Below are 23170 nucleotides of genomic sequence, written 5' to 3'. Positions count from 1 at the left end.
CAATGAATTGGACATGCAGTTAAAAAAAACCTAGAAAAAGAAAAAAATTAAAGTCCCTAATTAATCATCAAACTGGAAATCCTGAAACTCAAGGAAGGATTAATAAAATTGAAACTAAGAAAATCACTGAACTAGTAACTAAAACTAGGAACTAGTTTTAGGTGGAAAAAAAGATAAAACATTGGTTAACGTAAAAGAAAAACAAATTATCAGTATCAAAATTAAAAAGGGTGAATCTACAATGAATGAAGAAGAAATTAAAGCAATTATTAGGAGCTGTTTTACCTAATTACATGCCAATAAATCTGAAAATCTAAGTGAAATGGATGAATAGATACAAAAATATAAATTGCCCAGATTAAGATAGGAGGAAGCAAAATACTTAAATAGCTCTTATTTTGGAAAAGGAAACTGAACAAGCCATTAATGAGCTCCATAAGAAAAAATCCCCAGGACCCAATGTATTCACAGGTGAATTCTATCAAACATTTAAAGGACAATTAATTCCAATATTATATAAACTATTTGAGAAGACAGGCAAAGGAATCCTACCAAGTTTTTTTTATGACACAAATATGGTGCTAATACCTAAACCAAGAAGAGCAAAAGCAGAGAAAGAAAACTATAAACTAATTTCTCTAATGTATATTGATACAAAAAATTTAAATAAAATAGCAGCAAGGAGTTTACAGCAATATATCATACATTATGACCAGGTGGGATTTATAGCAGGAACGCAGGGTTAGTTCAATATTAGGAAAATTATCAGCATAACTGACCATATCAATAACAAAGCAACAAAAATCATACAATTTTCTCAATACATGCAGAAAAAGCATTTGACAAAATACAACATTCATTCCTATTAAAATGTCTAGAAAGCGTAAGAATTAACGGAGATTTTCCTAAAATAAGTAGTATTTATCTAAAACCAATAGCAATTACTATCTGTAATAGGGATAAGTTAAAAACCCTACCTATAAGATCAGGGGTAAAGCAAAAATTCCCATTATCACCACTATTATCCGATATTGTACTAGAAATGCTAGCTATAGCAATAAGAGAAGAAAAAAAAAATCGAAGGAATTAGAATAGGCAATGAAGAAACAAAACTATCACTCTTCACAAATGATATGATGGTATATTTGAAAGAATCCCAAAGAACCAACTAAAAAACTGCTTAAGATAATTAACAATTTCAGTAGTCACTAGAAATAAAATAAATCCACATAAATCTATTTGATATAGTACCCAAAAAAGTCCAGCAGCAAGACATAGACAGAGAAATTCCATTTAAAATCATTGTAGACAATATAAAATACTTGGGAATCTACTTGCCAAGCAAAACCAGGAACTATATGAACACAATTACAAAACATTTTTAAACAAATAAAGTCAGATCAAATCAAATGAAGAAATATTTATTCTTCACAGGCAAGCTGAGCCAATATAATAAAAATGACAATTCTACCTCAATTAACATACTTATTCAGTTCATATCAATCAAACTACCAAAAATTATTTTATAGAGCTAGGAAAAAATGTAACAAAATTCATCTGGAAGAACAATAGGTCAAGAATATATTTCAAGGGAATTAATTTTTTTTTAAATTGGAAGAAAGATGGTCTGGTCCTACCAGATCTCAAACTATATTACAAAGTGTTAATCATCAAAACAATCTAATACTGGCTAAGAAATAGAGTGGTGGATTGGTGGAATAGATTAGGTACATGATATATATATACAACAGGAAACACCATAGTAAATTTGTATTTGATAAACACATCCAAACTTTTGGGACAAGAACTCACTATTTAACAAAAACTGCTGGGAAAACTAGAAAGCAGTTTAACAGAAACTAGGTTTAGACCAACACCTCACATCGTACACCAAGATAAAATCAAAATGGTTACATGATTTAGACATAAAGGGTGATACTATAATCATATTAGGGGAGCATGGAATAGTTTATCTGTCATCTCTATAGACAAGGGGAGAATTTAGTACCAAACAAAAGACAGAGAACATTACGAGATATAAAATGGATAACTTTGATTACATTAGACTTTAAAAAAAAAAAGTAAAATGACTTCTATGTACAAAAATATTTATAGCAGCTCTTTTCATAGTGACAAAGAACTGGAAACTGAGGGGATACCCATCAACTGGAGAATGGCTGAACAAGTTGTGGTACATGATTGTGATGGAGTACTATTATGCTATAAAAAATGATGAGCAGGATACTTTGAGAAGAACCTGGAAAGACTTAAATGAACTGATGCAAAGTAAAGTGAACAGAAGCAGGAGGACACTGTACACAGTAACAGCAATATTGTACCATGATAAACTGTAAACAATTTAGCTATTCTCAGTAATATAAAGATCTAAGATAATGCTGAAGGAACTACGATAAAAAATCCTATCTCCACGTCCAGAGAAAACAACTGATGGAATCTGAATGCAGATCTAAGTATACCGTTTTTCCAATTTTATTTACTATTCTTGGGGTTTTTTCTCTGTGTGTTCTTTCACAACATGACGAATATGGAAATGTTTAGCTTGATTGCACATGTATAGCTTTTATCAAATTGCTTGCCTTCTCATGAGGTGGGAAAGGAGGGAAGACGGGAGAAAATTTGGAACTCAAAATTATAAAAAACTAAGGTTAAAAATAATTGTTACATATAATTGGAAAAAAAACATTAAAACTTTTTTATAATCCACATAACTTACATTACTCATTATTATTCTCATTTTATAGATAAGGTAATTGATGCTTTGAGAGGTTACAAATATTGGAGACAGGATTCAAACCCATATCTCTCCTGATTCCAAGTCAAGCATTCATTCACAAAGGTCAGCAATGGTAGAATAGAAGGGTTTATGTTTCAAAAGTTCATTTGAATGTTGGTTATTTTTGAATTCAGAATGTGCTTTCCTATAGAAATAATGTCAATTTTAGGTTCCCAGATTCACCTACACAAACTGTTTAGCAACCAATGGAGCTGAACCACACAGTACAACCACAATAAATATTTTAAATGTTTTTATAGTACTAATTTTTTAAAACTTTAAAAACTATTTCAAATTCAAGTTTAAGTGGATGCCTGTAAAATTCCAAAAGTGACTTCTCTGGACTTTTTGAAGGGTCAAAAATTGATAGTAACAGTGATATCTAATTTTACTTCAAAGTAGAGGGTTTTCCTTTCCTAGCTATCTAAGCATCATTTACTTTTGTTATCCTCAAATAGAATAAAGAGAGAGAAAGAGACAAAAACTTTTCCCAAGATTTTTCTTTACAGTTGAGCAAAATTTACAATAGATGAAAAGGAGTAAGAAAATTGGGGATGGTAAATTGTAAGAAAAAGATCACTTGAAGTGGAATTAATTGAATTATGGATGAAAAAAGACTAAAAAAGATACACAGAGAGTACACACAATTCTCTTGAAGTGGAAAAAATGAGGTTCAACAACTCCCCTCCTCTGGTTACCAGCTGGTCTCACTAGTCCTTGTAGAGAGGTAGGAAGGGAGCATGGCTTTAGGATGGGATAGGAAGAGAAGAGAGGGGTGGAAGAATCTGAGCATCAGTGCAGCTAACTCTTCATATGTATTCAATGAGGGGCTATATTCAGAAAGCCATCCAAATCTAAGTTTAAAATTGTCTTTTCTACCTAAAGCTAATTTGATTTCATAAATAAACCTCTCCATCTGCCCTTCAGACATCTCAAACTCTACATGAAAAAGCAAGACAAAGTACCAGGGCATAGAACTTCAATCTCAAATGTTTTAAATCTCAAACTCAAGAACTCTTTCTCCCTAAGCCCTCCCTCCTACCCTATTATTGCAGAAGGCAACACCATCCTCACAGTCCCTCAGGTTCACAACCTAGGAGTCATCCTGGATTCCTCACTCTCTCTCACTCCTCATATGCAAGTTGTTGCCAAGGTCGGTTGATTTCAGCTTTGCAATCTCTCTCAAACATGCCCCCTTTTCTCCTCCAACATTGCCACTACTCTAGTATGGGCCCTCATCACTGCATGCCTGGATTATTGTAATAACCTGATAATATGTCTGCCTGCCTCAAGTTTCTCCCCACTCCACCTTCCATTCAGTCACTAAAGTGATTTTCCTAAAAAGCAGTTCTGATCATGTCACCCCTTCATTCAATAAGCTCCAATGGCATTTTATTAAGTCTGGGATCCAATACAAAATGCTGTTTGGCATTCAAAGCCCTTCATAACCTAGCCCCCTCCTGTTTTTCCAGTCTTCTTATACCTCACTCCCCCCACCAAGAACTCTTAATCCACTAACACTGGTCTCCTGGCTGTTCCACCAACAATACATGCCATCTCTCAGCTCTAGGCATTTTCTCTATTCACCATGCCTGGAATGCTTTCTCTCCTCTGCTCCAACTACTGACTTCCCTGGCTCCCTTTAAGTCCAAACCAAAATCCCACCTTCCACAGGAAGCCCTCCCTTCTCTAACCCTTCTTAATTCGAATGCTTTCCTTCTTTTAAGTATTTCGTGTTTTCCCATATATAGCTTGCTTTGTATATATTTGTTTGCATGTTATCTCTACCATTAGATTATAAGTTCCTTCAAGGCAGGGACTGTCTTAGGTCTCTTTTTATATCTCTGGTGCTTAGCACAGTGCTTGGCGCATAGTAGGCATTTAATAAATGTTTAATGAATTGAGCTGAACTGAATAAATATCAAAGAAATAACATACTCTTCCATATGACCTACAGGTCTAGAAAATTCTAATTTTTCAATTAAGTCAAGTTATGGGACCAAAATATGCAATAAAATATATCAAAAGGCAATTCTATGTCTACAGACATTTGATACTGAATTTTTGCCTTTGAATTTTATATACTTGGATCACATGTCAAAGATAATTTATGACTAAACTTTGAAAAAAGTTCTATAAAGTACCTGGTATTTTAAAGTGGAGTTTTAAATAGCAAAGGAGAAACTTGAAAGGTACTTTCACAATTTGTTAATAAAAAAATCAGATAACTCCAAATCTGACATATACACATTTCACCATATTCTCCACATATGCTGTTAAGTGACTAGCGGGAATTCAAATGGACTAAGTAAGGGATATAAAGACATACCAGTGTTTGGAGGTGGAGGCTTATTGTGTATCCACTTAACTACTTTTATGCCATTCTGTGCAGTAACAATGTTTACTCCAGGAACACAGGTGATGAGATGTTCCAAGGGAACTCCACCTTGATCTTCCTGCACCACTTCTAAATCACTGAATTCTGCAGTGTAGCAATCTGGGAAACTACAATGAAACACACAAAGGTTAGACAGAATCATTGAGAAGTAAAATAAATTAAAGATCTCCCCATGACCTATCATTTCCATGTACATAAAACACTCTGCCAACCATAAAGGAATATGGAAATGCCAGTTATTATTTAGAAATAACAAGGAACGCCATCATTTGAACTGGAACTTATTAATAAAAACCTCACCAATGAAACAAGACATGCTCTAATTACTCAGGTCATGTCTTCCCCAACCTACAAGAAAATCTTACTCCCATTTAGAGCTCCTTCATTTAACCAAGCCAAGTCTAGGCTAAGTGAAAAAGCAAGACAGAGTACCAGGGCACAGAACTGGCAAGCAGAGACCCTCTGTCTGAGTTTCAGTAAAAAGGGAAACGGGGGCAGCTAGGTGGCGCAGTGAGTAGAGCACCGGCCCTGGAGTCGAGAGGACCTGAGTTCAAATCAGGCCTCGGACACTTGACACATGTACTAGCTGTTTGACCTTGGGCAAGTCAATTAACCCCAATTGCCCCGCTTTCCCTCTCAAAAAAAAAAAAAAGAGAAACAGGAAAATAATTTTACTCTGGTAGTGAAATTTAAAATTATTCACCTCAGTAATGGCACAGTGCCCTCATGTGTTTGTAGAAGACTATGAACCTGGGGTGCAAATGTCTTCAGAGAGAGTATAACATAAGGAATCTTGTATGAGTCTGGATCAAATTCATGTTCACTAAAGTAATGAGAAAAAGTATTTAGTTGCCTACTTATGTTTTAGCAAACAGACTATAACAACAATTATTTCTAAAGAATGAAAGAAAACATTTATGACAGGATGAATTTTTTTTTAAAAGATCCTTGATGGTCTACCTGAAATCTTTATCGGAGTAGTGCTGCTTGCAGACAGGTTCGTGATATTCTAGTTCTTCAAATATAATTGGACTACAATTAGCTGATGAACCATCATGTGACTGGGAAGATCCTAACGGGCTCTGTCGGGCCTGGCTACTAGGTAGCAGACACACCAACCGCCCATTTCCTTGATCACGGACTGCTACCGTGTCTGTTAATTTGTATAGATCTGACACACTCAATTTGTGTCCAAACCTAAATAGGAAAAGATAGAATTAAGTACAGATTTTAAGTATACAGTTCAAAAAACTGTTCTCAATACTATACAGAAAAATTCACGGGTTGAGCAACTTAACACAGATAAGAAAAAACCTCCAGTATCTACATTATTGCCATATTCATTAACAGAAAATTGAGTTTGTTAAACAAAGAATCCTTTTCAAAAGCAATTTCAATAAGCAGTGAATTTCAGTGAACTTACTTTTTTTCATAGACATCTGTGAACTTATACAAAGGCAAGCAACAAGCAGGAGCATCTTGAAGAATGGATACCGTTTCTGAGCTTTAAGCATAAAAAATTAGAAAACATTTTTCTTCAACTGGTTCCAAACTATTTTTTTAAACAGATTACAAATTAACAATAAAATTATTCACACAATGAATCTAAGCTCCTGAAGCTCTCCCAAATTTTTAGAACAAAGATTTGGGAACCAAAGAACAAGGTGAAGTTACATATTGTAAATTTTATAAAATGCAACCAAAAGATGCCCTATTTTACTAGAAAGTAACACTGAGAACAACCAGCATTGGCACTGTCTAATAACGAGGGTCACACTTCAACAGATTCATTAGATTTCATTAGATTAGAATTGCTACAGTCCAGAAGACCATGCTTTAAAATAATTTATTAATCACAAAAAAACAATTCAAGACAAAAAAGGATTACTGAAGTTTTAAGCAACTTAGCTTTTAGAGAAAAAGATATTTAACTAGTTACCCAAATGAATCAGAGAATCACAGATCTATCTCATAGCGATCAAGCAATCAACAAGCAAGTATTAAGCATCTGCTGTGTGCCAGTCATGTACTTATAAAGGGGATCAATCATCATCAAAACCAGAAAAATCATGTCAAAAAGCTAGCAGTCCTATAGAGCTTTCAGTTTCAGAAAGCACTTTACAGATGTCATCTCATTTGATCCTCACATCAACCCTGAAGTAGGTGATATTATTGTCATTCTTTACAGATAAGGAAACTGAGGCTGAGATGATGTGACTTGTCCAGCGTTCAAGTTCCTAGGCAGTCTCCATGCCTTAAGCCTCTCTACCCTCCAATGTATCCTCCACAGAGTGAGCTGCCAAAGTGATTTTTCACAAGTGCCTATCTAGGTCCTGCCTCTTACTTGATAACCTCTAACAGTTCCCTATTGCCTCTAGGATAGAAATCCCTCTGTGTGGTTTTTAAAGACCCTTTAGAATATGGCCCTGTTCCTGCTTTGCTCAATATAAATTACTCCCCTCTTCACCATCTATGGTCTCTAGACAAACAAGCTTTCTCATTATTCCTCACACATGGTACTCTATTTCCCTTCTCCCTTTGCTGCCTGAAATGCACTTCCTTTTCCCTCAATATCCTTTTACCTCACATATCCTTCAATTCCTTCAAGACAGAGCTTAAGCATCTTCAACACAAAGATTTCTCTGACTGCTGGTGCCTTCCCTAAGGGCAGAATAACAGAATACTAGACTCAAGGCAAGGAAGGGTTTGGGGGGGGACATATAATGGGTTCTATTTTAGACATGTTGAATTTGAGGTGTACATGGGATATCCAATTTGAAATGTCCAAGAGGCAGTCAGTGATAGAGCTCAGAAGAGAGAATGGGTCTAGCTCTATAATCCAGGAGTTATCTGTATAGAAATGACAGTTAAATCCAAGGGTGCTGATGAGGTCACCAACAGAGAAAATCTACCAAGAGAAGAAAAGATGGCCTAAGGCAGAGCTTTGGGATACATCCACAGAGGGCATGCTATAGGTGCAGATCAAGGAAAATGCTACTAATATAAAAAAATTCATATTGGTGATTCTGCTAGAATCAAAACTGTTAACAACTAATTTCCTCTATAATAATATGAACTTAAAAGACAGAATCTTAAAGCTAGATAGGTATTATAGAGAAGCTATACTTAATATATAAGATATGATACCACATGTGGATAGTTTGGAAGTAAAGATTTTCAAGTTTGATTTCATTTTTCTATTTTTTTAAAGCATCTAATCTGTATACATTAGATGATTTATTGGTTATTTTCTTAGTGCTCACCACAGTTAAGTTGTGCTTCTTAACATGAATGACCTTAGAATTACAAACTTGAACAAGGACGGAGAAATATTTCTTTTTTTTGTTGTTTTTGAGGGGGGAAGGCAGGGCAATAATTGGGGTTAAGTGACTTGTCCAAGGTCACAAAGTTAGTAATTGTGTCAAGTGTCTGAAGCCGGATTTGAATTCAGATCCTCCTGACTCCAGGGCAGATGTTCTACTCACTGTGCCACCTAGCTGCCCCGAGCAATATTTCTAATGAATTAATTTATAAGTAACCAAGTACTACCATACATTTACAACAGCTGAGGAATAGAGCACTGGAAGGCTTGAATTCAAATCCAGCCTCAGTCACTAAGTAGCTGAATGAACTTGGACAGGTCACTTAACTGCTCTCAATTTTCCCATCAGTAAAAATACAGATAACAGTAGCACCTACCTCACAGGGTTGTTGTGAGAATCAAATGAGATCAAGTGCTCTGAGAATCAACAAGCACTATATACATACTAGCTGTGATGCAACTGATGTAATCATTTTATAGGTCAAAATTTGTTCTATAATAGGACTTTTTTTTTTACCTTAGCAAAGACAATGATTTATTAGCAGTTCCTGTGGCTAAAGAGACCTGGATCCTTTTGCTGCCAATTTTATATCTGTGAAGACTATTCACTGCAATGATTGCTTCCTGCAAGTTTTCCATCTGAACAATAGCTTTTAGCTGATAATCTGTATGAGGGCTAAGCTCTATGCTCTTCACCTAGAACAGTAAAAAGCAAAATTGTATAAGCTTCCTGTCACAGAATTCTAACACGGCAAACCATTAAAAATGAGCCTGATTTCACTGAGACCAAATTTTAAAAGCTTGGTGTTACACTAGGGCCTTTCTTGTCCTGTCTCACAAAGCTCACTTTGTTTCAGTTCTCAGGACCACAGAACTCCAGACAGCTAAAACAAGGCAAACTTCAGGGACTCAAGTCAAGGTCACTAGGTCTAAAGGTCACAGGTGCCAAAGTCAGAACAGAAACATTGATGGCATCTTCTCTTGACTTCAAAAGTACCAGGAAGATGTAGATCAAAACCAATAATTGGTGTGTTGCTGGCAAGCTGTACCTAAAAACAGGATACTAGATAGGCCAACACACTAATAAAGAAATTGTAACAATTCTAAGACAATCTCGGTTTTATATTTTAGCAGTCATTATTAAGAAATACCATCCATTTATATTTTAAAGTGCCATTTAATCCAGCCCCATAATCACGGTAAGTGCTCCTGACTTACCCCCTTGGGGAAGGTGAAGAAGATTGTTTCTATAGCTCCATTTTCTACGGTTTGAAGAAAACCAGAAGCAAAAAGCACTGAACTTAATCTCCGTTTTTAAATTCACAATAACAATTTAATGCTTTATACAATGAGAATGACCCGCATGTGTTGAATTAGCTTTCACTAAACCCCTAAAACTGTACTACACTAAACACTTAAACCACTAATGTTTGCTACACTAAACAACTTAAAATTTTTAGCAAAGGGGATGAAGAACTAAACAAGGCAAAAATCCAAAAATAACACTAAGAAAAATTTTGAGAGATTACCTTGCCATGCCTAGAGAAGGCTTCTTGCATAACTTGCTGTAATTCCTTCCGAGACAATCTGTAGTCAATATTACTAATCTGAATATCAGCACCATTTGCAAACGGGTCAGGGCAGTCTGTGCTGCTAGGATTTGTAATGCTTAAAGTAAGTGGGGATGCTCTGTTCAAAAGGTTTGGAGATACACTCCTGCTTAAAATCAAAGCATATTAAAATGTTATACCAATTGTAATATATTTTTTAAAATGTTTCACTGTACAAATGCTCCTTTAAAAATTCCTTTTTTGTTTAAAAATCCCATGCATATCCTATGCATAAATAATCATACTTATTTTCAAAATAACAACTGCACTACTTATTAACTTCTAATTTAAACTGTTAAGTGCATTAAGTATTCTTAGCTTTAAGAATTTTTGTGGCATAGTAGGTAAGGTCTTGATCTTAAGAGTCAGGAAACCTTTAAATCTCATTTCAGATATTTACTAGCTGTGCTATCATGTCACCTAACCTCTCAGAGTTTGTTTCCCTCAACCTGCAAAATAAGGATATTTGCACCAACTACTTCAAAAGTTGTGTGAGAAAAGCATTTTTTAAACCTTAAAGCATTACATAAATGAGTTATTATTATTAAAGAAAAGCAAACGAGCTAATGAGGGATAGGTCTTTTTAGATACTTATTCTCATCAAATTAAAATTTAAAACTTGGCATTTAAAATTCCATCTAAATATTAGGACTTAATTTACTCCCAGTCTATCTGGATTTCTGTTTTCTTCCTGTAGAGAAAAAATTTAAAACCTATTTTATGGATTCTCAGAAGTCTCTAGACTTCTAGAATTGTCTTTTCTGAATTTAAAAAAGTCAAATAATACATTATTTTGAATTCTTGTGATGTTTAGTTTTGTGGCCTCTTCAGATTATAGGACACCCACAGACCACTTGATTTAAATTTAGAAAACTTAACAAAGAAAAATATGACTACTGGAAAAGAAAAAAAAGGCCAAATTAATGTTATCAAATTCAGAGGGGGATGGAGAACAAATCTGAATTTATGTTATGGATTTAATTTACAATTTTACTCCTTATTTTGCATGCTTATTTGATTTTTGGTTGATAATTTATAATAGGGACTAGATATGTGATGTCATTGTTTTTATAGGACTCCCAGATAAGGAATCTCTCTCTACCAATGCAAGTTGTCACCTTCTTTGCAGCTTAGTCTTAGAGAATTGTTTAGAGCACTGAGAGGGTAAGGAACTTACCCACAATCACAGAGCTAGTATATGTCAAAAGCAGAACTTGAATCCAGGTATTCCTGGCTCCAAGGCCAGCTTTCTATCCACCACACCACAAGGTCTCTCTAATTTACTGAATTTATAATAAACATTAGAAAACAAACATAGCTGTTTTGAGTCTTTCAAGTACTAAATAATTAGTTACAATAACTAATCTTTGCTGAATTAACACAACCAATAGTGATCTGGTTCTAGGTCAGTTTCTTCAGCAGGGTCATAAAGACCAATTGTAAACTCATGGCAGATTTCTCAGCTGTAGTCACATTCTCCTTTATCTCTGGCCAGCATTTAGTTAAATCCCCTCTCTCAGTTGTTAGCCAAAACCCTCAGTAGAAAGTAGAGTACAGTTGTGCTGTTCTCATTCTACAAGACCACTGTCAACTTCCTTCCTAAAGGTTCTCCACAAGCTGAGGACCACTGACCCATGGATCTAGGTCTACTCACTAAAGAAAAGTAATTGTAGAAAATTATTAAAAATCACTATTTTCCCCTGAGGATCTATGTATATATGATAACAGTGTACTTTCAACTAAAAGTAGATTAACATTTCCTATAATTTCCTTTGCCATAAATTTTCAAATAAAAAACAATCTCCATGAAAAATCTAGACACTCATACGTAAATCTGGTTTTTACCTAGAAGACCAATTCTGAGACACAAGCAAAGGACTGAGTTGCCTTGATGTAGTCAACTTGCTAAAAGCAGATGGATAACTGACTTGGAACATAATCTCCTCTTTATCTTTTTTCTCTACAGGTGAACTTGTAATGCTTCGGTTACTAGGATTCTCTTTCCTAATTTAAAAAAAATAAAAAAGGTGAAGGTGAGAAGAAAAGTTATTTTGTGCCATAATAAATTAATTCAGTTTTTAAATAAACTTCACATACTTCTGACCGCTTTTATAAACAGATTCTGCTGTTCCTGCAGTTTTAGCTGACAGAGTTTCAGCACTTGCAGCACGAGAATTATTTTGTGGAGAAGGTGTATCCGTCCTTAGCTGATCCTGCTGGTGGTGTTCACTGTTTTTATTATTTGTATTAGATTCAATTCGGCATAGTTCCTTTAAAAAATACAAAGACAATATTGCTTAAAATATGACAGCCACCAGGTCTAAGGTACAGAATAAAACAGATAACTGACACCCCTTGAGTCTGTCAGTATTATACAGAACTGAAGTCAGAGGTCACACAAAGAGAAACTTTAAAAATCAAGCTGTCAAAATTACCTGTAAACTTTTAATGTTAGTATTTTTTGCAGCAGATCCAAGATTTGCTTGTAACCCTTTTCCAGGCATGACTTTGGCATTGGGAGATTGTTCAATTCCATCTTTGACTAGGCATAGCTTTGGATTCTTGTTGACCTTTTTGGGAGATTTTGCTTTATCAGCAACAGTGTTTGAACTCTTTATCTCACTAAGTTCTTTATTTTTGGGAGTAAATGATACAATAATTCTGTTGCCAAAAACATCTTCATTTTCCATTCGCTTCTGGGCACGTTCTGCACTTTCTTGGTTCAAGAAGCGCAGAATAGCACTGCTTCCAGAAAGGCTGAGCACTTTGCCACCACAGTTGTCTGACAGGCGTCTAAGACGGTTGCTAACACTTTTGCTATCTCTGTTTGTTGGTAGGTTATAAACATAGAGCAAAGTGTGGCACTGCTGCAAAAGACAAAAGATTAAGTTTCATCAACCCAATTATAAGCAATCATTTAGAAACCAAAGAAACAAAATAGATAGTCTTCAAGCCGTAACTGATAATGAAAGGGTATGACAAGAAGAGGGCACGGTACCCAGTGTCAACGGAGTTTTTACTGTGATATGTATCTTCTAAAAAGGAGTTATCTCCCTTAAACACAGTAACAGATTTCTGAATTCTATCACTCAAGAAGGCAAGAACACCAGGATGTATGACAATGAAACTGGCATTTGACAAAGTCTCTCAGGCTATCACTGCAGAAAGATGGACAGATGAATGTTGAATGACTAGAAACAAAAGAATACAAAGAATAATCATCAACATCATTAATGATGTTAAACTAGAAGGAGGTTTAGGTCCTGGGCTCTGTGCTACTTAGCATTTTTATCAAAGACTTAGCTAAAGGCATACATAGCATACTCATCAAATTTTTCAGATGACATAAAACTGGGAGAGATAGCAAACACATTAGCTGTCCTAACAAAGTCAGGATCCAAAAAGATCTTGAAATGCTACATCATTAATTCAAATCTAATAAGATGAAATTTTTGAGGTAAATATAAGGTCCTACACTTGGGTTCAAAAAAATCAATTTTCCAAGAATAAAATGGAAGAGGTATGGCTAGAAAAAAATTTATGTGAAAAACATCTAAGAGTTATGCTGACCAAAATTGAGTAAGAAACAGCAGCTGAACAAAGCTAATACCATCTAAGGATACAATAAGAGAGGCATAATATGAAGAATGGAGATGCCAGTTATGTTGCATACTGCCTGGACAAAACAAATATGGAGTATCTGTTCAGTTCTGGTAAAAACATTTTAGGGACATTCATAAACTGCTAAAGGAGAGCAATAAGTATGGTGAAGGAACTAAAGATCATGCCTTCCAAGGATCAGTTAAAAACACAAACGATTTTTATCCTAGAGATGACTTCAAGAGGACATGTAACTATTTTGAATTATTCGTATGGCTATCATGGGAAAACACTGCCCTGTCTGGAGCAAGGAGTAGAATTTAAAGAGAAACAGATTTAGGCTCAGTGTAAGGAAAAACATCCTAATGACTATGGTTATTGAAAAAAGAATAGTCTGCCCCAGGAGGAGGTGGGTTCTCCTTCACTAGAAATATTTAAGCAGAGATTAAGTGATCAATTGATGGAAATGTTGGAGGGTATTTCTGTTTTGGTATGAATTGGACTAGATGGGTTATAGCAACTGAGAATTTCAAGCAATCAAGTAACAAAACTTTTTCTTAACATTTTCCTTAGTAAACTAATATAACAGACTTCTTTGAGGGGTCCTGAACAACATATACATTCTTACCCAGGAGTGAGGCTAGAGAAAATTTGGGGTTTTTAACCTTTTATGTACGTGTCACAGACACTTTCTCAGAATGCTTTTAAATGCATAAGACAAAATACATATGATTACCAAGGAAACTAATTTTATTGAAATAGTTTTCAAAATATTTTTCAAAAAGCAAGCTCATAGACTCCAAGTTAAGAAGCTCTGAGCTAGAATAACATATTTAAAATGATTAAATCTCCTGAAAGTCCTAAATGTGGCTAAAAAGAAAAATGTGAAACTGAAGTTAACACTCTGAGCTAGAAAAAAAATACAGCAAGGCATAATGTTCCTTTGTCAATCAGTATTCAGCCTTTTGTTTATGTGTAAGTAAAAAGGTAAGAGACTAAAAATGCCATAAAAGGACATGCAGATGCTGAGTAGTTTACTTCCAATCCAGAAATAAACAAGACCACATCTAAAATAAATATGCTTTCAAAAGCTAAAGGCATTCATTTGTGAGGAAAGAGAACAGTCATGAAAGAATTAGAAGGAAATAATAAGACACTAACAGTATATGGAAAAAGCGAAAGGAAGGAAGGAAGAAAGAGAAGAAGAGAGAAACGAAGGAGGGAAGGGAGTGAGGAAGGGGGGGAGGGGGGGAGAGGGAAAGGGAGAGGGAGAAGGAGAGGGAGAGGGAGAGAAAGAAGAAAACTCCCAAAAAAGATAGTTTGAAAGATGCTCAAAAAATTATGATAAAAGGGCACAAAATCTGAACTGCTCTGCACCTTTGGTTGGGGAATGATTTGACAGGCAATTGAGTAAATGAATGTCAAAGTGTCATTTAAAGATCTGAGGTCCTACACGAAACCAAAATAATTTCCAATCCCAAGTTTGATAGTCTCTATAATTTAATATTGTGATATAATTAAAATATTCTTAAAAGTTTCTCTCACATACACATCCACTTACTTACTGGCATTTTTAGTGGTAATCTTGGGGGCAAGTCTGAAATGAACTCTTCAAATCTGATAAGCTCATGAGCATGATGCAGCAGTGCTTCAGAGGCCTGGTTTTTATGTACCAAAATAATATGGAAACCATGCCGATGCCTCAAGTCACTAAGTTCCAATGCAAAATTGACATCAGCTGAAAGAAAAAGGTGTTCTTTCTCAATATTACAAAGTGTGGCACACAATTCTGCTAATATTCACTGAGGAAAAAGCACCAGCTATACAAATGAATGTGAACTTTCTTCCAAAATCCATTTTCTTTAAAGCACATAAGCAAACAGAAACTTGCTATAATTTAAAATCTTGCAACAAAAGGGCAACACAAGATAATCCTTCCTTTAAACACAAACCTATACTACATTTGGTATGTCAAAATATGTTAGCTTTGTGAAGGGTTCCCATGAATGTTTTCTTGAGCTACCCTATTTTCCAGAGATGATGCCCCCCTGAACTAACTTAACAATGATCTTTTGCAACTGAATTCTAATCTCTGAAGTTTCCAGTAAACCATGGGTTCCTAATTTGGTGCCCCACCCCCTCATAGCTCTGTTATTGATAAGGTCAGAACCACATTATTCCAGCTGGTTTTTTGCCTCATGAACTAGTTGTTAGAGAAGTAAATTTTGAGACTTGTTCTGAAATCTTCTATTGAGATCTGTTTTGTAAAAGATTTTAACAGAAACATTTAAGGAGTCTTTAAAAATAACTTGCAATCAGAAAGGAAATCTACTGAAGTGGAGCCCAATGATACAAATTTTCCAGACTGTTCCAAGAAAAGATGTTCCAGAGACGAGACAACTTCGTGGGACATTTAAGATCCAAGATAAAATGTGCTGACTGAATGCCCATTGGTGAGCTTTAATGTGTGTTAATGTTGATGTTCATTATTGTACTACTTTGGCTTTTTGTTTCACTGTACCTGAATACCAAGTTCTTTCCATTATCTTGGTGCTTTGCAAATTTCTCCTCTAAATTATTCCCTTATTTTAAGCATGCTTATTCTGGCTCGTACTATGATTGGTCAATGATTCTGGTCCAACTTTGTACTTGGAACCATTCTGTATCACCCCCAACGTTGTAAATTGCCTGAGCCATGTTTCTTTGTCTCTAAACTTAGTTCGGATATTCTGGCTCCCTAGAGGCCTAAGATCATTGGCTCGGGCCATCCTTCAGGGGTTAGGTCTCTTGTTAGCTTTCTGTTTGTTACCCTTTATCCTTGTGAAGTGCTTTTTTACCTTAGCCTTTGGATGTTCTTCCCAGGTGCTGTCCGAGATAATGTTTTACCAGGTGCTCACTGTTTGGTCACTGGCATACTCAAAGGTCACACTGACCAGTGGGGGAGGATATGAAGGGGCTCTCTGAACTTATTTTCCTGAGTTGCTCCGTTTTCCAGAGATGAAGACCCACTGCACTAACTTAACAGTGATCTTTTGCAACTGAACTCTATTAAACTTTCAGTGCTCTTGAAGCTAAGCCTGACTCCAGCCAGTTTACCTAGACTGGTAAACTGTTGGTATAGCTGGGACCTTAATGAATAAGCAGACTATCTCCTCTTCATGGGCTAGCATTTCCAGACTCACTCTCGCTCCCTTCCCTCCCCTTGGGGAGGGGACTATCCCTTTCTCCCTCCCCCTGGGAAGGGGATTAGCCCTTTTCCCCTCCCCTCCTACTTCCCCTTTTTGCTGTAACTTAAACACCCAGGGCTTTCTCTGCATTGCTGGACTCGTTTGTATTTCATATAAGGAGTTCTATATGAATGTTCATTTCTCTGGTAATAAATCCAGTTTCTACATATGTCTTATGGAGTCATGATTTCTGGTTAGCAGTTTTGATACTACAAAAGTAGAAAATTTCAACGTGTATACCCTCAATCCTTAGATTTCATTTCTCACATTACAGTATAATATAAAACTGAAGAATATCAACTCATTTGCAGAGGTGGATAATTCTATTTGCTACTATAAGTAATTCTTTTTGGGAATACAGAGTTGGAAAACTTGACACTCTGAAGCTCTTAAATAATATTTAGAATCAAAACTAAAAATATAATAATGATAAACCTGGTCCTTACATACTGAAAAGGAGAAAAGAAATTAATAAAAATATCTAGTCTAAAGCTTCTTAACTTTTTTGGAGTCGTGGAATCCTTTATGTAGTCTGGTGAAGTCTATGGACCCCTTCTGATAACAATGTTTTTAAATGCATAAAAGATACAGGCTTAGGAAACCAAATTATATTGAAATACAATTATCAAAATATTAAAAACATACGTTCACAGACCCCAAGTTAAGAACTCTGGAATAGACAATATTTTCTGCTATAACAAGGCTCCAATTTAATAAGCATCAAGATTAGTTACATACTCCTTTTGGGGCATATTTTATTTTATAAGGCTTTAGATTCCAAAGTAATCCATAACCATTACCACAGAGTAAGTTTAACTTAACCTTGCAAATATGTTAACAAAAACTTACTAGATACAAGAACCACAGTGGCTGGTGCAGTGTGAGTATCTGCAAATCTTCTGAGACTCTGTCTGAGTTTATCATCAGCAGCATTTTTTGCAGTAGCATTGATATGTGCAACTGTCACCTACATTATTCATAAGAACAACAAAGTGAAGATTAAGTTCTAATTGCCCATTACCCTGTAAATATCAGCCTTAAGGGAGAAAATTCATGCTATTTTTTAATTGCCATTTTAACACGGAAAAACATAAATTACAAACAGCTTTTAATTAATTATACTTATTTTATATAATTTGTGAATTACCTAGATATTTTACTACTAATTTTCCTTCCTTTGATCACCTTTTGTTATTTTTTCACTTTATTCTTTAATTCTTATATGTGAGGATCGACAGAAGGAAAGAAACAAAATCTGAAACGAATTTATTAAGCAGCTTTGGTTAATAGTTAATAGTGGATTTGAAACTATGGTTAAAATGAAATCTGTGGATTATATTCTTATAGTTATTAATCACCTCAGAAATTATGCCAATGGGGAGATAGGAGAGGGAGGAAGAGGAAGGACGGGGACAAACTTCTGAAACGCTTTTGCATTGTGATGTCAAAGTTATATGGCTCATATAAAGCATTCTCTCTGATTTGATTCCCTGAACCTTAACTCCAATACACAAAAAATAGCAATAGTGAAGCACATAAATGTAGCCTCTAACAGGAGAAGTTCTCTTTCCAAAGGTTGTCCAGCATCATACAAGATAAACAAGTGGGAATTTCAGAAGATGTTTAACAGAAATGTAATTTTAGATAATGTAACGATTCACAAAGCCTCCATTATTAAAAAGAACCTAGCATTTCAACAATTGTGTATCAATTTTTTTCATTGGGTAATGTGGCTATCACCCAGCACAAAACTAAAAACATCACCTTGAAAAAATAAAACATACAATAAATAGCTTGAAGAAGTAACTATCAGGGTAGCTGATTTGCTGAAATGACTGCTAAGATATTTTAAAATGTCATGCAATGCCTTTTCAGTTTTGATGCTCTCAAAGTAACAATAACATTAACAACGGCATATTTACTGAATACTTTAAAGTTTACAAAACATGTGAGGTGCCTCATTGCATTTGAGCCTCACAACAACTCTATATGGTTGATAACTATTATCATCTCCACATAGAGAGGTTAAGTGACTACCCAGAGTTATGCAGGCTAGTAAGTAACAAAGGTGAGATCAGAATCCAGATCTTCCTAGTTCCATACTTCCAACACTGCCCCTCAAAATACATTTTTTATCAATCAACAAAATATTTATTATCTACTACGTGAAAGGAACTATAGAAGGTAGACAAAGAAGAGTTCCCCATTCATCAGGAAAATAACTAATTGGAGAGATAAGGCAGCCACATGAAAATTTCATAATGTCCAAACGACAATACAAAACAAAAAATACAATTACCTATGATTGGTTAATTATATACAACTGGGAATTAATAATTATCATTTGGATAGAGAAAGTAGAGATAGATAACTTCCTGTAGTCCCAATCAATCAATAGAAGAGAACACATCCAATAAAGATATGAAACAAATATGACTGGACATTATTATAACCTGGAAAAATTTCAAGTCATGTATACTTATTACTATACCATAACAGGGTATTTTCTTTTACCTGGCAATTATTCAGCTCCTGAATAACTTCTTTGCTTTCTTTACTGATGTCACAGACACAGATGAATTCTGCTTCTCTGTGGCCTTTAAAAAACTTCTCACGAATTCGCTGTACAACAGTCACAGCTGACCGGCCAGAAGGAACAGAGCAGTTTTCAATGTCCCAAAAAACTCCAATGGGGGGTAAGTTTTCTAGCACCTGTCCTGCTATTGCAACTTCTGATGACCCTTGAAAAAATTTAACATGTTCTATTGTAATCTTAAGAAAAACTGGTGCAAATAAAATCAAGATTCCTATTATTATTTTTTCCAGTTAAGTATACTTAATAGAAAAGAAACACTTGATTATATATATCATATTGCCTCAAGGAGAAACCACTACTATGGGGGTGGGGGGGAGAAGGTGAGGAAATACTAAATTTGTCATTTAAAACGCCATCTCTGTTTACAAGAAAAAAACCCAAACCCTAAAGCTCAAATGAGCTGGTAAAGTACATAAAGCAAGTCAATTTATAAATCTGACTTATTTTTTGGCTAGTCATGTATTTCTCTGAAACCAACACACATCTGAAAGATTACTGCAACTATGAAAGTAAAACAAAAAGTAAAGAAAGTACTAGAAAAAGTAAAAAAAGGTTGAGCAGTTACAAAATACTTTAATATTTAGCACTGTATTAATACCTCATTTAATATTTATAATTTAAAAAATAAGAAAGAATATTGAACAGTACTTCTGTGAAAGAGCTGCTATCTTAACATACATTAGGGATTTGTAAATACTATTCCTACCCTCCAGGGCTAAAATTCCTATTTCCATTCGACAAAGAAGACAGACTCAGTAACAAATCAGTAACAACTGTAATCCTAATTCAACAGTAACAAGGTAGTTTCTTCCAATGCTTTAATCCTTCTAACAGAAGAGACCCAATTTAAGATGACATAAAAACCTATTGGTTTAGTGAGTTTTAGAATGGTTTTTTTTTTTGCTAGAAAGAAGAGAAAAAAGAAACAGAGGGCTTTAGCACTACTCCCAAAATTAAAGATAATGAAGTATATTTCTGATATTAACATTTTATATTAAAAATAAAACTAGTATAAAATGTGTATTTAGATATAATTTACCATATTTTGATGCTGTTTTGCTAAGACTATTTGCAAGTAGCAAAGCTGTCTCATTCCCTGTTCCTTTGGTTCCACAGCCATTACACAAAGGGATAGAAATCGAAGCAGTTTGAGTATTTGGAGGTGGAATATTTGGCCAGACTTTAGCAGCATCAATTATACTATTTCTTGCCGGCTGTTAAAAACAAGTTTTTCAATCATATTATTTTAGACTTTGTAATCATACTCATACCCAAAAAGCATATGCTGAATATACTTAACACTTTTCAATCTCGCCATTAAAATTAATTTTCAGTTATATTTCTTGGAACTGATTAACATTAAATTCAGAAACTAATTCCAAGCAGTTGTCCCTTATTCTCTATCACAAAATATGACCATGCAAAGAATGGCTAGGGAATTCAGCACCTGAAACTCCATGTTCTAAGGCCCACATCACCTACAAACTATTTCTTCATATATATGTGCTTTGGGGGCAGCTAGGTGGCAAAGCAGATAAAGCGCCAGGCCTAGAGTCAGAAAGCTTGAGTTCAAATCCAACCTCAAGATACTTATAAGCTATGTAACCCTAGGCAGGTCACTCAACTCTATGTGCCTCAGTTTCCTCATCTGTAAAATGGGCTGGAAAAGGAAATGGCAAACCACTCTAGTATCTTTGCCAAGAAAACCTCAAATGGGGTCTTGAAGAGTTGGACACAACTGAAATGACTGACAACAAATTACATGCTTTACATTAAGGGTATTAAAGTTTTTCATGAAAATGTAGTCATGCATTATAGTCAAGTATCAGGTTCCCAATATTACTATAAATATGCAAAGCTCATCTAAATTTTGAACTATATTACACAAGTGAATCTGTAAAATCAAATCTTTCAAATGCTTTAAGCTAAAAAAGTAATTAATTTACATCACAAATGTGCTATTTTCTTCTTGTCTTTATTCAAAGACAAAAGACCCTGGAAAATTGAACTGGTTTTGTAGGTACACATAACTTAAATAAGCAATGGTAAATCTGTCCTAATGTAATAAGCTCTGAGACGCAGAATGGCATAATGAATAGAAGGCTGGCCTTGTCAGAAAGACCCAGGTTCAAGTTCTATCTGTGATATATACTAGTTATGGCGCCATGGGCAAAGTTGCCAACTCTCAGTGCCCCAAGTAAATCTTTAAGACCACAACTAAGGACAAGTTATTGATCTGCATCAGTGGAGAGTCTACAAAGGAGCTCTCCCACACAATAAAAACTACAGGTTCAGATAAAACAAAACAATCAAGTTCTACAAAGCATGGATTTCCTAGCTCAGTACAAGCTCCGATTCTACATACTTCTGCTTTAGTAGTTCTTTCACTTTACCTTCAACGTCCAACCTAATTCTTACTGTTGAGTGATTTCACATCTTTCTCTAAGACCAGCAAAAGTTATACCGATTAATAAAATTATCTTCTAAATTTAGAAAAAACTTCATCAAAAGTACAATCTTACAGCTATAATGCAAGACTCCTTATAAATTTTCATTTCTAAAATCCCAAATATGTTTATGCACTGTGTAAAAAAACCAAAAATATACAAACCTTGCTTAAACAGTCTTCGCAGTAATGAGAGCCCTTTAGACAAACCGATGGTGCCACATTTAGATGCAAAGGGTTGGTGCACACATGAGATGTGAGCTCTGACTGTGAAATGTGCTCTTCCAAATGCCCGGGAGCCCCACTTGTGAAATCAGAACAGGGGAAATAGCCAGAAGAGGTGCAGCTCGGAAGAGCCGGGAACTGATGCAATTTGCGCACATTACCATGACATGATTGGAAATGGAGTTTTCCACAACAGGGCAGGTGTTTACAGGAAGAGAAGTTACTTTCTATACACATGCTGGAGAAGTCACTTGCAATGCCTGCTAAATTATTTCTAGCTGGAGCATTCTTGAGTGAAGATGCAGACTGAAAAGCAAACCCTGACCCTACTTGACAAGTGATTGTCCCAGTGCCTGGTGAGTCTAATAGTGAGCCGGCGTGAATCAAGCCCCCAGTACCTCTGCCACCAGTGCCGCCGCCGCCACCACCAAAGTGCATCGGAGGAGTTGAGGGGTCATTAGCGCAATGAGCACAGCAGCTTACTTTAGGAGCAGGCGGAAGTTGTATTTGAGGTTGCTGAAGAGGATGAATATCTGGAATTGGGGCTGCTGGGAAAAGTTTAGCGCCAGCATGAAGAGGAGATGGTACATCCTTTAAATCTACAACAACTTTGTTCTCCATGTAATCTTTCTGCAAAATGAAAGATTGGGATATGTCTTAATTAGGACCATTCAAAAGCACAAATCCTAAGTCTAAGTACTACTTTGTCCAACAAACAAAAACTAAAATGGAGTAACAGACAAAATCACCATTACTCAGTTTTAAGGAACTGAATACTGAAGTAGAGGAAATACAAATCAACATAAGTGAGTTCAGATTAAAAGGCTACCAAACTTTGAGTCCAAAGAGTTGGATTCAAGTCAAACATTTCTCATGAAGTTTATGGCCAAGTGGGGAAAATGACACACAAATATAATATGAAATAATACATGACAAGTACCTAAGAAAGGGT

General features: G+C 35.3%; 1 protein-coding gene across 2 annotated transcripts in view; it reads right to left on the bottom strand.

The window, feature by feature from the left end:
- Window positions 1-23170, bottom strand: part of MARF1 (meiosis regulator and mRNA stability factor 1) — a 46188-nt gene that overhangs the window by 18687 nt on the left and 4331 nt on the right. Inside the window, exons 2-15 of one of the 2 annotated variants that reach the window (XM_036737652.1) lie at window positions 22159-22848; window positions 20587-20761; window positions 19466-19692; window positions 17801-17918; window positions 15290-15462; window positions 12560-12991; window positions 12222-12394; window positions 11970-12128; window positions 10044-10230; window positions 9032-9210; window positions 6616-6696; window positions 6153-6389; window positions 5896-6015; window positions 5124-5299 (exon numbers count right to left, since the gene is read on the bottom strand). In XM_036737652.1, the coding sequence (XP_036593547.1) occupies window positions 5124-5299; window positions 5896-6015; window positions 6153-6389; window positions 6616-6696; window positions 9032-9210; window positions 10044-10230; window positions 11970-12128; window positions 12222-12394; window positions 12560-12991; window positions 15290-15462; window positions 17801-17918; window positions 19466-19692; window positions 20587-20761; window positions 22159-22848 (3127 nt within the window). The remainder of the gene's footprint in view (window positions 1-5123; window positions 5300-5895; window positions 6016-6152; window positions 6390-6615; window positions 6697-9031; window positions 9211-10043; window positions 10231-11969; window positions 12129-12221; window positions 12395-12559; window positions 12992-15289; window positions 15463-17800; window positions 17919-19465; window positions 19693-20586; window positions 20762-22158; window positions 22849-23170) is intronic. The other variant, XM_036737653.1, reaches the window with a different exon arrangement.

This window comes from Trichosurus vulpecula, chromosome 9, assembly GCF_011100635.1.
Source record: "Trichosurus vulpecula isolate mTriVul1 chromosome 9, mTriVul1.pri, whole genome shotgun sequence".
In the NCBI taxonomy this organism is placed as follows: Eukaryota; Metazoa; Chordata; class Mammalia; order Diprotodontia; family Phalangeridae; genus Trichosurus; species Trichosurus vulpecula.
The sequence above is the reverse complement of the archived record's forward strand: the minus strand, read 5'-3'. Positions and strand labels throughout refer to the sequence as shown.